The 15,461-nt window shown below is 44.2% G+C and overlaps 1 protein-coding gene across 1 annotated transcript; it reads right to left on the bottom strand.

Moving 5' to 3' along the window:
• Positions 1 to 15,212, bottom strand: LOC111859342 (uncharacterized). Its single transcript, XM_072718480.1, has 10 exons — positions 15,041 to 15,212; positions 14,096 to 14,526; positions 13,792 to 13,937; positions 13,588 to 13,699; positions 11,529 to 12,770; positions 9,281 to 9,748; positions 7,884 to 8,044; positions 7,600 to 7,699; positions 6,637 to 6,714; positions 1 to 2,237 (listed from the first exon to the last, which is right to left on the bottom strand). Exons 2-10 carry the CDS (start codon positions 14,373 to 14,375, stop codon positions 1,450 to 1,452), a joined length of 3,375 nt encoding a protein of 1,124 aa, XP_072574581.1. The 5' UTR covers positions 14,376 to 14,526; positions 15,041 to 15,212; the 3' UTR covers positions 1 to 1,449.
• Positions 15,213 to 15,461: the final 249 nt, after the last annotated feature.

Below are 15,461 nucleotides of genomic sequence, written 5' to 3'. Positions count from 1 at the left end.
TGAATTTTACACTTTAATTTGCAAGAAATCCAACTCACAAAATATATTGCATTTGGAAAACTATAACAGGTAAAAAGAATGACAATGTTAAATTCAGCTGCTGCTGACGCCAACGACACCCCCTACTGGCAGTAAACTGTAACAGCACCACTTGCTCACAGTGAAATACACTGCATGGCCAAAAAAAAGGTCACCATTTGAATTTATATCAGCAAATACTTAAAAGTTACATTCCTGCAACGCTATGCAGCAATAAAGTAAAGTCAGCTGAGTACCTGAATCTACTGAATGGCCAGGTTACACCTCCATCCATCATCAATGGATTTTTTCTTCCCTGTTGGCATGGGCATATTCCAGGACAAGAATGCCAAGATTCATTGGGTTCGAATTGTCATAGAGTGGTTCAGGGAGCATGAGGAATCATTTTCACGTGTGACTTGGTCACCACAAAGTTGTGACTTTAACCTCATTGAAGGTCTTTGGGATGTGCTGAAGGAGGCTTTATGGAGGTTCAACTCACTTGTCAATACAGGATCTCGGTGAGAAATGAATGCAAATCTGGATGAAAATAAAGGGTGAGATGTTGCATAAGCTTGTGGAAACAATGTCATGACAAATGTGCACCGCAATCAAAGCTAAAGGAGGCCCAACGAAAAATTCAAATGGTGACTTTTTTTTTTTGGCCAGGCAGTGTAATATGAAGGCAGTAAACGACTGTCTGCAGGGTAGAACAGATTCCACATAAATGACTCGTCAAAAACATTTACTTCCAAACAAAGACATCATCACCCAGAGCCTTTGTTTTCATTGAGCTTGATTTCTTTGATCAGTTTTTTCCGTTCCACACGTACCGAATCAGATAAGGTGACGGTGACTATAATTCACCTCTAAAACGTCGTGCATCGTTACACAGATGCTACACCGAGCTTTTCACCTCTAAAACGTCGTGCATCGTTACACAGATGCTACACCGAGCTTTTCACCCAAAGTCCAGCTTTCTGACCGTCGATGTCAGATCGGGTAATTGCACCGCCGGGTCACATGTCACACTGACTTCCTGAACCGTCATGCCGCTCGTCACATTTGTCGCCTTCTACATTCTGGATGTGATCCCTTTGGTTACAAAACCATGTTCCACAGCTTCCCACAAACCTCTGCTAACCAGAGATAAGACACAAAAAGGGACCAGACCACATAATGGAAAGTGGACACAACCAAATCGATCCATTTACTTTGGTTAGTGGAAAAAAAGAATCTGAAAAATATACATACATTTTCAAATGTCAAAATTAAAATGCAGACTATAAGAGAAATGCTACAGACCTCTCAGTCTATATATGCCCTTGTCTGCCCTTTGTCCTCAGCAGTAGACTGATCATTTAAACCTGTGTGAGGGAACTGGACCCAGGGTGTCTGCATGTAATATAAGTGCGGAGATGGGGCACCGGCCTACTCTCCAGAGTGGACCTGCTCGTGAATCTTGAGGTCCTTCTGGGAAAAGTAGGCCTTGCTGCAATGGGAGCAGGGGTAGGGCCGTTTGCCCAGATGCACCTGCTGCTGGTGCGTCCTCAGGTTGCCCCGCTTGGTGAATCGCTTGCCGCATTCGGGGCACGGAAAGGGCCTCTTGCCCTGGTGCACCTGCCGCTGGTGAGCCCGTAGGTTGCCCTTCTGGGCGAACCTCATGCCGCACTGGCCACAGCTGAAGGGCCGCTCGCCCGTGTGCACACGAATGTGCATGTCCAGGTGGGAGGGGCTAATGAAGCCCTTATTGCAGACGGCGCACGAGTACGGTCTGTCCGTGGTGGTGCTGAGAACAGACCGCCTCTTCCGCTTGCTCTGAGGCTCTGCCTTTTGCTGTGAGGGTACGAGCTGCACCTCCGAGCCGTCGGCCAATCCGGTGGCGCGCGGGACCCTGTGGCCAGGAGGTACGCAGGGCTGAAACTGGTCCGGGGTCGAAACGGAGTGGGGCTGGGGAGCATCCGGTGCCGAGTGCCTCGGCTGCCTGCAGACCGTCCTTAGTGTCCGGGAGACGTTCTGGGACCCCTCCCCTACCATCCCGCTACAGGTCACCGTTCTCCTGTCATGTCCCAGGCCATTGAATCCCTGCAAGCAGTAATCTGTCCCCGGAGGACCAGGCCGCCGTGGAGCGCCCCCTATCCCAGGCACTGAGAAACACGACGACGCAGTGTGGTCCCTGATAGGCTGAGGTCTAAACCAGCTGTTTTCCTGTCCAGCACCTAAGAGGTAAATAAAAGTGACATGGGATTGATCCAACAACCAACTGGCGTTCCCTGGGTTTAATTCCCAAACAAACATATGCTGCTCAGACTGCTCACAGTGAAATAGCACATTTATTGTAACTTCTACTTATTAAGCACTAACACCAAGTCCTTCGGAAATCCCCTTAATGTGTGACACCTCATTATATAGCTTTTTCTTAGCCAATAGTTAACATACCCACACATATAATGTTAAATTATAGGGCTGACATCCAATTTTGGTACTATATGGACATTTACTCATGCCCACAGTTTGATAAGATGATTAAGTAGTACACCAAAAGTATTTACGCGATGCGTATTTTGACACCCAAAACTTAGTGATCTGTATAAATTTGGACAGCGTCCAGACAAATGTTCATGCTCATGGTGTAAAGCTCTGGTGAGTATCACAATATAACCACAATGTGATTTTGTGCAGCCCAATTAAATTAATATTACTCAGTCTGTTTTCCAAATGCTTAGCTTGGTGCATGCCACTGTGGGCCTGCAGCCTATTCCATCACTCCAGATGGGACGCCAGCTCATTGCTGGGCACGTTATCATTATCATTGAAAAATTTAAATACAGTGGTACCTCGGTTCTCAAACTCACTAGAACTCGAATTTCTTGAAAGTCCAACAAACCAGTTTCACCTAGAACTCGATCTGAATATCAGAAGTCGCACCGTGAACGCTGACCTAATATAAATTGTACGCGCCAGGAAATGAGTCATACTACAATGCAATTCTTACTTGAATGCCTTCTTCACAGACTGGACGATTAACCAAATAAAGCAGCGCAACATTACAGTAACTAACAATAAATAAACCACTAACTTACGTGTACTATTAGAGCATTTATGTAATTTATTTAAACTTTATTTTACCAGGTAAATTAACTGAAAACCAGTTCTCACTGCTTTACGTGATATTCGGGAGAAATAGCAGATTACGCATCGGATCTGCCTGGGATACAATCGTCATGCGTGTAACTAAACTCTTCAGCCAATAAGGGCAAAGGTTTGTCGTCACGGAGGCGGTTCCAGTTTGTTCAGCCGGGTGAGAGGTCGCAATGCACCTAACCGTAATGCATTCTGTCAGGATCAGAATGCGTTGCTTTAAGCCAGCGCTGTAAGCAAGTCGAACGCACCCAATGACCAGACTGGGGAAACAAACTGAAACGCGGACTTAATACAGAGGACTAATGACAACAACCAGACACAGCTGATCACACGGGGATTCCACACGGGGTTAACGAGGGGGCGTGGCACACGGAAGGAGCGGACGATCGGGGCAGGACAGGGGTAATGTTGGGATCTTTATCGTTTTTGAAGCCATTAAGAAAAAAATGCTCTTCTTGTTTCATCCTGTTAATTTTGTGTTTAAATGCTAGAATAAATAAATATATATATTGTGTGTAATTTTGGGGGGCCGGGAACCAATTACAGTCGAACCCGGTTATGTCGCCGGCCTAGGGGGTTGCCAAAAAGCGTTGAGATAACCGATGATCGAGATAACCGAAAACCAATTTGGCGGCAATATACTGTATTAACATATGCTTGAAATTTATTTACGTGCGTTAATAAATGAGAATGTGGATGCACGGGTTTTTGGTGGTTTTTTTTACACAACAGCGTTGCCGCGATTTGTTTGATGACGCGATCGGCATGCTATAAAAATGTACATACATGTTGGCTAATGTGCACCAACTAATGTGCACCAACTAAAAGCAGAGATTTACCAGTATACAATAAAAACCACCATCGATTCTCGATACAAACCTTTAATTATATTATCCAACAATGCAAACACAAAGATTGCTCACAAAATCAGAAAAAAAACCTGCGGGGTGTAATTCGTTGTTACAAAAAGCAAACCAGTGTCAAAATTAAATTCACAAGTCATTTCAGTCTGACAGCTCTGAAAAGTATCCTACACGCAGTTAATATGGTTTCTTTACAAAGTCTAAAATGCTTTGTTGCTTTTTGCCTTTGACAGTCTGCTTGAAAACAAATGCTTCGATATTATTTATGCTGTCTAAAACAGTTTCATCCCCTACAAAAGAACCATACCGTCGAATTTTTTGTAGCATTTCTATCACCTCACCGGCAGAGGGAATTGGTTCCAAATCTTCGTCCGCATCTTCATCTTCGTTGTCATTGCCGCATGCAGATATGCTTGGCTGTGCTGACTGCACACTTGATATAATGTCTTCATCGGTGATCATGCCATCAGTACATGTAACAACGTCTTTGTCGATGTCTATGTAATCTCGGAATTCCTGGACAGTGATGGCTAACTCCTGTGCCTCCTCTTCCAAGACAGCATCTGTAAGGCTTGATTTTTCCACTACTTCCGCGAGTTCTTCTGCGGCTGCATGGCACTGTGCCTGAAACTCATCATTGGAAATATCCTGAATGATGCAGTGCATCCAGCAGTTTGTGATAGTTTCCTTCTTCACGTTATTCCAGGCTGATCTCAGGAAGTTCATTGCATCTAGAAGGGAAGGGGTATACTGCGCCTTCTTTTCATCATGGAGCAGGTATTGGTCATTTTCCTGTAGTACACCTTAAGCACCTGGTCCATTGGTTGGAGCTTACTCGTTGTGTTAGGTGGGAGGTAAAAGATCGTAATAGACTTGAGACCAGGAACATCTGGATGAGCTCTACAGTTGTCCACGATTAGTGCCACCTTCCTTTTTTCTGCTTGGAACTTCCTGTCCCACTTTTTCACCCATGCACTGAATAGATCTCCTGTGATCCAGGCTCTTGACTGGCCATCGTAATCGCATGGGAGAACTTTGGTCTGCTTAAAGCATCTGGGAGTCTTGGACTTTCCTATAACGTAGAGCGGGAGTTTTTGGCTTCCATCCATGTTAGCGGCAACTAGCACTGTAAGTCGATCCTTCGACTTTTTTCCACCATGACAAGCCTCCCCACGAAACGCCATAGTTTTGTCTGGAAGGCATTTCCAAAACACCCCAGTTTCATCAACATTAAAAATGTTCCGAGCCTCATAGGTATCCAAAAGTGTGCGCATTTGAGTCTTCAGTCATGAATCCACGTGCTTCTGTTGAACCGCAGTGCTCTCTCCACAAATTGCTTAGAAGACGATGTTGTGCCTCTTTTTGAAACGATCCAGCCACCCCTGACTTGCTTTAAAGTCAGAGTGTCCTAGCTTTGCAGCAAGGATGTCCGCCTTCTCCATCAGCAAGGGACCATTGACGGTTAAGTTTTTCGCTCGCGTATTCGTGAACCACTGCAACAATGCATCGTCGACATCTTTGTGCACAGCCGCTCTAAATCTTTTTCTTTCTGGATCAAAAACAGACTTCTCGTACATTTGCTTTATCACGTCAGCCTTCTTTTTCCATCCTGAAATGGTGTTCGCTGGAATGCCATGCTGACGACTAAGGTGAGCCGGTTTTGTTCCTTTTTCTAGCTGCTGTATGATTTCATACTTTTTCTCTAATGTCTGATTGTCCAGTTTTCTCTTAAGACCTCCAGACATTTTTAGAAGGAAAAAAATAAACAGAATAGCAACAGCGTGTTATCCCTCAGACAAGATCAACAAGAATGAGTGAACTGTCATTGGAGTGAATGATCAATTTATTGGTTAGTCCAAAGCTAGCATAAACGTAAGCATGAGCCATTCACACCTGGCCACATTCCCCCCCCCCCCTTTTATGGTTTTGATGGGGATTTACCTAGATCGCGTTTCTCCGCTGCGTTGTTCAGCAAATTACCATGCGAATGCGATTTGAATACGCGCTAATGCAGCTGTTTAGCACTTGTGATACATTTCAAAAAGCCGGCGATTAGTCACAGGGATCGAGATAACCGACGTTAAGTGACGATTTTGGCCCTCTTTTGTGCTCGAGATATTAGGGTTCGGCGACATAAAAGAATCAACATAACCGATGAGAAATGCTAATGCAAAGAGGGAATTTGGCGGTTCCACTTCAAAAACGTCGACTTAATAGGGTTGGCGAGTTAGCCGAGGTCAAGATAAGTGGGTTCGACTGTAATTGGTTTTCCATTATTTCTTATGAGAAAAATTCAATCAGAACTCGAACTTTTTAGGATTCGATCCGGAGTCCGGAACGGATTAAGTTCGAGAACCGAGGTACCACTGTACTTGCAAATTACAAATACATGATATATAAATGCGGACACACATACAGTAAAACTGGTCTAAGTCACCGGCTTGTAACTCGTCAATGTGCACAAGTCGACGCTCAAGCAAAAGTCCCGATTTTTCCTAATGATGTTTCCTTTAAAATTCCTTGTGTAAGTCGCCGCTTGTAAGTCGTCAAATTCCCTTAGTCGTCACCTAAATCCCGGTCCCGAACAACACAAATGAATGGATTTTCCTACCTGTAAGTCGACACCCCAATCGCTGCATTCCCGCCGCCTGCTTGTCACCACGGCAATGTAGAAACGGGGAATCCCCACCTACCGAGTGCGGCGCGGGACAAGATTTGATGGGTGAATGCGGGTGCGGGCGGTAAGGTCCTCATGTATGTGCGGGTTGTGGGAGAATAGAATTAATCGCGGGACTCCCGCAAAATGTAATTATCTTAAAATTAATTTATTAAAAACAAATACTCGTTTGTCTACTGTACAAAAGCAACAAGAACGACTAAATTAAAATAATAACAATTTACAGGCGAATCGTCTACAGAAACTACAATTGCCGCGCTCTGAGTGCCGGGGGACGTAACCGGACACCCCAAGAAGTAATCAGCCTGGTGCTTGGACGGGATGGCATGTTCTGAAAAGCTCCTCGTTCGTGTCCATGTTCATCATTCCATTTAATTAAACTAAAATAAAACTAAACATATTTGTTTATTTTCCGTTTCTTTTTTATATACAGTATACTCAAATAACAGAGTAGCGGGAAGAAGCGGTAAAAATAAAACTACTTATATGTTTACCTGCAGTATTTTGCGGGCGGGAACCGGGACAAAACTTGAATACTGCGGGCGGGAGCGGGAAAAAATAATATATATTTTTTGTGGGAGCGGGACAGAATCTTGCGGGAGCGGGACTGAAAAATCCGTCCCGCGCAGGTCTCTACCATGATGAGTAGAGGTATGGTGTTATATTTACTAGTCGGCAAAACGGCGAGATACACCTAAGTCGACACTTTGGCGACTTACGTCTATCTCGTCAATTCTCTAAGTCGTCACTTTTAAGCTGGTCCCGCGAGTGTCGACTTAGACCGGTTTTACTGTACATATTATACCCGTCATATCATCTGGCATACTACAGATAATGGATTCAGACGTCAGGTTCCTTCCAACCATCTTCCACATGTTCATCCTCAGCATCCCTCACCATCTCCAGGCCCTGGACCCTTGAAGCCCTGCACCCCTGGACTGGACCTCCCTGGTCTTCGGGTCTCCACCAGCTGTGGTTTCATGTCCGGTTCCACCAGCTGCTCAGGAAGGCAGAACTTCATTAAATAACTGCCACAGCTGAAAGATTCTCATTTCCAAAAGACCCATGTGGCAATTTAAGATTCCTTAGAATTTTGCAAGTAAATGCATGTAGCTTTTATGGTTAAAATAATCTGATAATGAAAACCTTTTTAAGCATTCACAATCCCTGAAAACACAGACCTCCTCTTTGACGATAATGGTGACCACCTCAGGACCAGCTTGTTCAAATATGCCCGACTCCTCGTCTTTGACCCTGTGGGGCTGTTGGGGGGCATCCTGCACGCTGCCCCCTAACTGACTGCGGGAATCTTCAGCTTCGAGGGGTCTTCCACACTTAATCTCTACAGACACAGACAGAGACAACACAAGGAACAAATTCAGGCCAAACATACACAGCGGTCATCAGATATACAGGATGCAACTGGAACAGGGTGGATTAACTGCTATGTCTGAAATATCTTAACCCCACCCATTCTATGTGCCCTTAATTAGTGCAGTCCATATAACGAGGGCAGTGTGATGACACTGGAGCGTGTGCTCAGTCATGCGGTGACTGTTTCCATCAGCCGCTCCTCTGGTGGTCCGTCTCTTTTTGGCGCCTGGCGTCAACATTTGGCTGCCGATGCTGCAGCGTGAGCAGCAGGTCCGTAAACGCAAGACTGTCTCCTTCGCGGTCCGCAGAGTCACTTTCAGCCCGGTAAGGGCGTTATTAAAGTGCTATACACCCGGAAATCAGGGTTGCCAACGTTTGTTAGCTGGCTGGTGTGAGATTTTCAGTTCAAGCAATGTCTGCACACACATGCGCACGAGTTTTATTACCTTGTAAAAAGTCTGTAGGGTTTGAAACCTACCCCAACGCTTTGTAGCTAATTTTAAGTTTATACTAGAATATACTGTAGATTTACCACAAGATTTCTTGCGTGAGCCTGAGAGTCAAAGTGCAAGTGTCACGCCACATGTGTGAGACCTGGCACCCCTGCGTGCTCCTCGCTGGGTGGTCATGTATTCCACCTTGGTACTGGTCCTCCCCCCCCCCCCACTTGTTGCTGGATTGACAGCTGTTGAGGTATAACTGTCTTGAGAATCTATGGCAGGTGTGCTATAGCGGCAGGTTAGTTGGGGCACCGTTTATGCGGTTTGTTAGTTTTGAGCTGCTGCTTGAGTATTTGTTTCGCTGCTGTCGTTTGAAGAACATTTAATCTGTTTTAACTGAAGTCAAGATGGGCTGCACATTTTTACTTCCATGTTTGCCTGAACGAACCTGTGACCCCTTGTGTCAGGGTGATAGTGGGCATTTCCACGGGTGTCATATTCGAACTAGTCGCATGCACGATTTTCTCCCTCCCCCCAGGCCACAACGTAGTGCTTCCTATGAGCAAATGATTTCTACAATACCCACTGAAGCAAAGTATAGTTTTTTTGTTTTTAAGGCTACCAATTCTAGTTCAAATGCATATGCATATCTTAATTTTATTCGTAACGGGCATGTGATATGCCATTTTTGATGTGTGATCGCGCATTAAACGATTCCTTTGCATCATTTGCCAAGAGCACTTTCTAACATCGGCGTTACACACCGCTTCCCTGTCCCGGCACTGCTGTTTCTCGGTCCGCATTAGAAAACCGAACCGGACCGCTGATGTCCGGAGCCCGGCTCGTCCTCCTATCCAGTATCTGCTTCTCGGACGCCTCCAGCTGGCGCTTCAGGGTCTCCACTTCGGTGTGGCTCCGGGCGATTTCCAGCCGGAGCTCGGAGACGCTGCTCTCGAAGATGCGCGTTATCTCCAGCGCCGCGGCTCCCACCAGCGCCTCCATCACCGCCGAGATGCGGCCGCTGAAGGTCCTGCCCAGCACGGAGTCCGACATGCTGGAGACCCAGGGAGATGCGGGCAGAGCACAACTACCTAAAAAACAGACGCTGACTAATGCCGCATATTTCCTGGTGTTAGGAGTAAGAACTCTGCGCATGCAAAAGGCGAGAATAATGAATCTGAAGCTTCCAGCATAACCGGAGGTGTGATCACGGCTGTGAGTACCAAACAATATTTACAACCCAACACCAGCGTATAAAAAGAGTCTCTTCTACTTGCTCTTCTTCGCCGGTCAGTTTAATTTCCGAACTCGATTAGAGGAACGTATATCGCCCCCTACTGCCTTGGAGGAGGGAATAATGCCGTGACTCACGTTTACACAAGAAATCTTACGGCAAATTTATAGGCCTATTAATTCATTATAAACCTAAAATTAGCTACAAAAGCATAGGGGCAGTTTGCAAACCCTACAGACTATTTACAAGGTAAAAACACTGTTACATACATGTAAATGAGTGTGCAGACTTGTCTCAAATTAAAAATCTCACTCCATCCAGCTGACCAATGTTGGCAGCCCAGAATGCCAGGTGTATGACACTTTAATAAAAGGTTGAAAGGGATATTAATCATAACTGTAGTTTATACAGTGTTAAAACCCAGAGATACTTCATTCAGTCTCACTGCGGCATGGATGTAGTGCATTCATGGCATCCTTATTAGATAGCTGTGGAACTTCCGTTCTTCGGATAGGGTGACCAGATAATCCATGTCAGGGAGGACACTCTGAGCTAGGACAGGAATTGTAAATTACCATTTCAATTAAACAGACCTGGATTTCACTTGAGCACTGAGTTCTTGCTGTGTGCTGATTGGTCAGTCTCCTATAATCATGCATATGCCACTAATGCTAATATGAAACAGCTGGATGAGTCTTTCAGTCACGGAAACAAACCAGTCAAAGCACAGGAATAGCTGAACTATTTAGCCAAACACAGGAGCCTTTCAATTTGAAAGTAGTTTGTAAAACCCTGAAGTAGCTCAAAGTGTCTCCCTGACATGGATTATCTGGTCACCCTATCTTCGGAGGAAATGAAAAAGTTTTAATGTTAATGGTAAAATATTGTCTCTACCTGTAATTTAGGTTAGTGGAGAATATCATAACAGTTAGACCACACACTCTCACGCATCAAACACAGCCTTGGTGAAGAATACAGCCTTAACCTTAGTCCTATGTTAGTTTTCTGTTCCTATCTCTTATGTTAAAGAGGGTCGGTGCTGACCCAAACACAATAGCAAGGTTAACCATTTTCCCCATTTCACTATTTCCAGAGATGATTTGGTCAGTTAGAGATAAGATGCTATCCAGTAGCTTTATAAAAACTAAAATATTTCTGGCTATAAGCAGCAATATGCTTTGTTACTTGCGAATGGTATTAAAATCGCTAAGCAGAAAACCCAAGTACTACTTTACACTGTGGATTCCACACAAGTGATGCGCTATATGCTAATCAATTCACCGATTTATTTGCTACCTCTGAAGGATATTCTTGCCCTAAATTCATTGATGTGTTATTTGCCTCACTTGTACGGCACTTTGGCATCTGCCAAACAAACAACTTTTAAAAGTATTTTGCAAAATATGTCTTCTATAAAAATACTATAGCAATTTGTGGGACAGTGGATGGGAACTAAAGAGTGCACATGTTTGTTGGGGGAAGATGATGTCGAACATCAATGCAAATGCAGGTCATAGATATTTTGTTACATTCCAGTTTCCCCATTTATTTTTTTGGGTCAGAACAAACTTACAAAGGCTTAACATTAAAACTATATGTTCCAAAACTCTGAAGTTAATAATAAAACAAAGTTTTTTTGTTTTTTTTTTTTTTAAAAAGGGCTTTAAGTACATTTGTCTTCATTTGATTAAGTTAAACTGTAACAGCATGTGTCTACAATAAGTAAAATGTACGTTTAACCTTTTAGGAAGACTCTATGAACCAGTAAAACACAGTCTATCGGGCATGAATTTGCTGATGTCTTCGCAGTTCGCCATTTGTCGAGAACCGTTTTCCGCAATCCTTGCAGCTGTGCGGCCGGTCGCCAGAGTGGATCAACCTGTGCTTCTTCAGATGACTCAGCTGACTGAAGCTCTTGCCGCATTGAGAGCAGCTGAAGGGTTTCTCCCCTGTATGATATATCTGGTGCGACTTTAAATTGCACAGGTACGTGAAGCTCTTGCCGCACTGCGTGCAGCTGAATGGTCTCTCTCCCGTATGGCTCTGCAGATGCACTTTCAGGTGGCACATATAAACAAAACCCTTCCCGCACTGCGTGCAAGTGTAGGACTTCTTTCCAGTGTGGTACCGCTGGTGATCTTTGAGGTTTCTTAGCAGAGTGAAGCTCTTTCCACAGTGTAAACAGCTGAATGACTTCATTTCAGCTGAAGAGGGCTGGGGGATACCGGTGTTTCCCGGGAACCCTGTATCGCACGTGAAACCCTCTATGTCATTTGAGGAGTCAGAGTTTACCGGCATGCTACTCCCGCTATCCACCGTCTGGGGGGTTTCTACCCTGTTCTGCAGCTCGATACGCTCTGCAGCTGCGTTTTTGGCCTTTGCCGAGCACAGTTTCTGAAGCCATGTCGCGTTCCCCAGTGGCGCTACGCAGGGAAAGCGAATCTGCAGAAGTTTTTGTTCGATCCCTCTGTTCTGGTCGTGTTGGGACTGTGCTGCCGCCGCTAGCCTGGCCTCTTCACTCCACACGGACTGTATTTCAACTTCGTCTTTAACAGAAACCGAATCGGCACAGTCTAGGTTCTCAGTGGGAGCTCTTAATGAGGAGAGATGCTGACTAGCATGCTCCATGGTTGACTGAGACTCCGAGTCCTGTTCTGCGAGTGCAGGTAAACCTGGCCTTTCAGTCACTGTGCTCAGGTCACCCTGGGCAAACGCAGCATGCTGCCGACTGAGGGTTTCTCGCGCGACAAAATCAAAACCCTGGATACTGATCCTTCCTGCGCCCTGTTCATTGTCGTTTTCCGCCAGATCGAGCCTCTGATGGTCTTTCTCACGGGCTGCCTCCAAGCCAGGCCCCTCCCCCTGTGCGTCAGCTGGAGTCCTCCTGTGTCTCTGACTGTCAGCGGAGCCTTGCACAGGGGAGAGCTCTGCGTCAGCACAGAGATTCTGGCTCGCTACTCCTGTGCAGGCCGATTCCCTGGAGCTACTGTACAAGCAGATCAAATATGCAGGATCATCTCCTGGTGGAGAAAAAAAGGCAAGATTACAGCTTTAAGTTAAATGGATTCCTGCTTGGAAACACATCTTGCTGTTATTATGGGTCCTGAAATAACTGGAACTTATAACCTTTACATTGTATTGTCATTCTAATGAACTTTAAGTTAATCATAGCTGAATAATAATAGCAATAATGATAATTATTTTATTTGTATAGCACCTGTCATACAACTGAATGCGACCTAAAGTGTTTCACAAAGACGAAGAAAATATCAAATTAAATGAAGTAAAAAATAAAGAATAAAATTAAATAAAAATACACAGTCTAAAATAGAAATAGAAATAATTATAGAAAAAAATATATGGGTACAAAATATAGGGGGCAGCGTGTGGCTCAGTGGGCTAAGCCGTGTGCCTGTAATCATATATTTGGTCGCCAGTTCAAGCCCAGCCTCAGCACGTCTGCGGGTCCTTGAGCAAGACCCTCAATCCCCAGCTCCCTGGGCGCCGCTATGGGTGGCTGCCCTTCGCGGACAGCTTGCTCTACAAAGAGCAAGTTGAGGGAGGCGTAAAAACAATTTCCCCACGGGGATCAATAAAGTATCAATTATTATTATCAATTATTATTATTATTATTATTAAAATATTTAGAAAAAAAAGAGTTTCAGCGACAGAGAGAATATGAGGAGTGCAACGAAAACCAAAGTCAAGCACCATCTAAAACTCCTTAAGCTTGGTCAATATTTTCTTGTTCACGTCTATCTTTTATGAACTCGCTGGATCATTGACTGTCTCCAAACTATCTTATTCATATCAAAAGAATGTAAAACAAATACTCACGGCACTTACCATCCAAACACGCCTTGTAACTTTCTTGGTTAGCGCAACTGGTCTCTTTGTCATGCTCATTTTTACAAGTGAACTCAAAACCATCTGCATCCATATGTGTGGCCTGTATCGCAAGAAAAAAACAAGGCTAAACGTCCAACACAAACAGCTTAATGATGGATCTGAATTTATAACTGATGTATAGATGCCATTTACAGTTTGTGGGGCCATATCCAGGGATCTGGCTGGTCTGCATGCGGCTACTTCTGCCGTAACACCAGCAGATGCTGCATCCAGGACGGCCCAATGGCAGACGCTGTGGTTTACCTTTCCGTCTTTTACATCAAACCACTCCTCAACATCTTTAGAAAAAGACCAACAACCAAACCATCAGAATTTTCACAGCAGCAAGAGTGAGTCGAATGGAGAGTTTGGATCCACTGAGGGGTCTTAAAAAATAAGGAAGTGTCCTGTGAACGTCAATTAGACAGTAGTTGCAAGCATTTTAATCTGCACTCACCAGACTGTGTTTCTGCAGCTTTCGGAATTGCTTTTTTTCTGAAAACGTCAGCTTTGCTGTAATCTGCGTGCTTCAGCATCAAAAGCTCCTCTCGCTCTCTCCAGTTCTTCTCAGAGGTCTGCAACCTCTCCGTCAGAGCCTTTATCTCTAGCCTACTCTGCAACAGCTCCTCCAGGAAGCTATCCTCAACCAGTTTAGTGATATCATGGATGGCCCCTTTAAGGACTGTCTCCATGATGCCTGTCAGCTGAGACTGAAAGTGGAGTATGTACTCCGACATTCTGCCACTGCCTTAATCTGTGGTCCAGGGTGTATTGTTGCTATCCAACAGTTAAGACCCAGGGTCACTGCTAGGTCAACGATAATAAGCCTTATAGCCGTAAGCTTCACCTAGATTTCGATCAGGAATGATCCTTTTTGCAAGAACGTGACTAAGAGAAAAAAAAGTAATTAAGGAAAAATATTATTAGTAGACACCTTGTAGTAAGTAGCATACTGTCATTAATCATATACTTTTATAATTACCCCGAACAACGATCAACTACTTTTACATAAAGAACTACACTGATGCAATATTAATGATTGCTATACTACTAATACAATCCTGACAAAATACTGTTGGGCGCTTTAAAGTTAATAATATATTCCCATGTAAACCAAGCGGTTATAGTTCTAGTGTTATCGGTCTAGGTCATTTACACCCCCTTACAAAAAGCACTGAGACTTCCAAGCGAGCAGCAACTGTTTTATAGATTTCATTCCTTATTTATAACTAGTGCTATGCGAAATAACTGTTTGGTATTAATCTGACTCGCGTTGTATTGGGATAGCTCACTCTAATTGCAGATATTAATGCTCGATATAAAACGTGCAGCTATAGTTAGCTAATACTACTATCAGATTCATTGGCGGCTATCAGGGTCAGAGTGTAAAAGTGCTACGTACAAGTAAGGTTTAGTACTGCAGCTTGATCTTCTAAAAATCTCCATGAAGAAATTCCACTCGGCAGATGTGCAAACGCGCTAAGGCATGTTCTATCTAGATAAAGTTATTTTACTCCCTGCTCGCGATCCGCTTCCCTATCAATAAAATACCATAATGACTATGTGCCGAAACATCAAACTACGCTATACGGAAAACGCGCAGGCCCAAAAAAAACGGACGAAAAATGCGAAGGCAAAATTAGCGATGGTCCTTCCAGGTTCCACGCATTTATTTTTCCCTCCACATTATATATTCAGACTATATGCTAGACTAAAATAAATTTGTGCATTAACCCCGTCAAAGAAGTTTGTGGCACGAATCCTCCCCTCTCATAATATTTATGTTATTTACAAAGAGAAACTTTATGTAAGCGAAGTATTTT

The sequence above is a fragment of the Paramormyrops kingsleyae genome, chromosome 12 (assembly GCF_048594095.1).
Source record: "Paramormyrops kingsleyae isolate MSU_618 chromosome 12, PKINGS_0.4, whole genome shotgun sequence".
In the NCBI taxonomy this organism is placed as follows: Eukaryota; Metazoa; Chordata; class Actinopteri; order Osteoglossiformes; family Mormyridae; genus Paramormyrops; species Paramormyrops kingsleyae.
The sequence above is the reverse complement of the archived record's forward strand: the minus strand, read 5'-3'. Positions and strand labels throughout refer to the sequence as shown.

Excerpts from the sequence above, each read along its gene's own strand:
- LOC111859342 (XM_072718480.1), bottom strand. The coding sequence starts at position 14,375 with ATGTCGGAGTACATACTCCACTTTCAGTCTCAGCTGACAGGCATCATG. Across the intron at positions 13,700-13,791 it reads TGGATATGGCCCCACAAACT|GCCACACATATGGATGCAGA; the intron begins GTAAATGGCATC and ends CTTGCGATACAG. Across the intron at positions 8,045-9,280 it reads AGTGCCGGGACAGGGAAGCG|AGATTAAGTGTGGAAGACCC; the intron begins GTGTGTAACGCC and ends CTGTGTCTGTAG.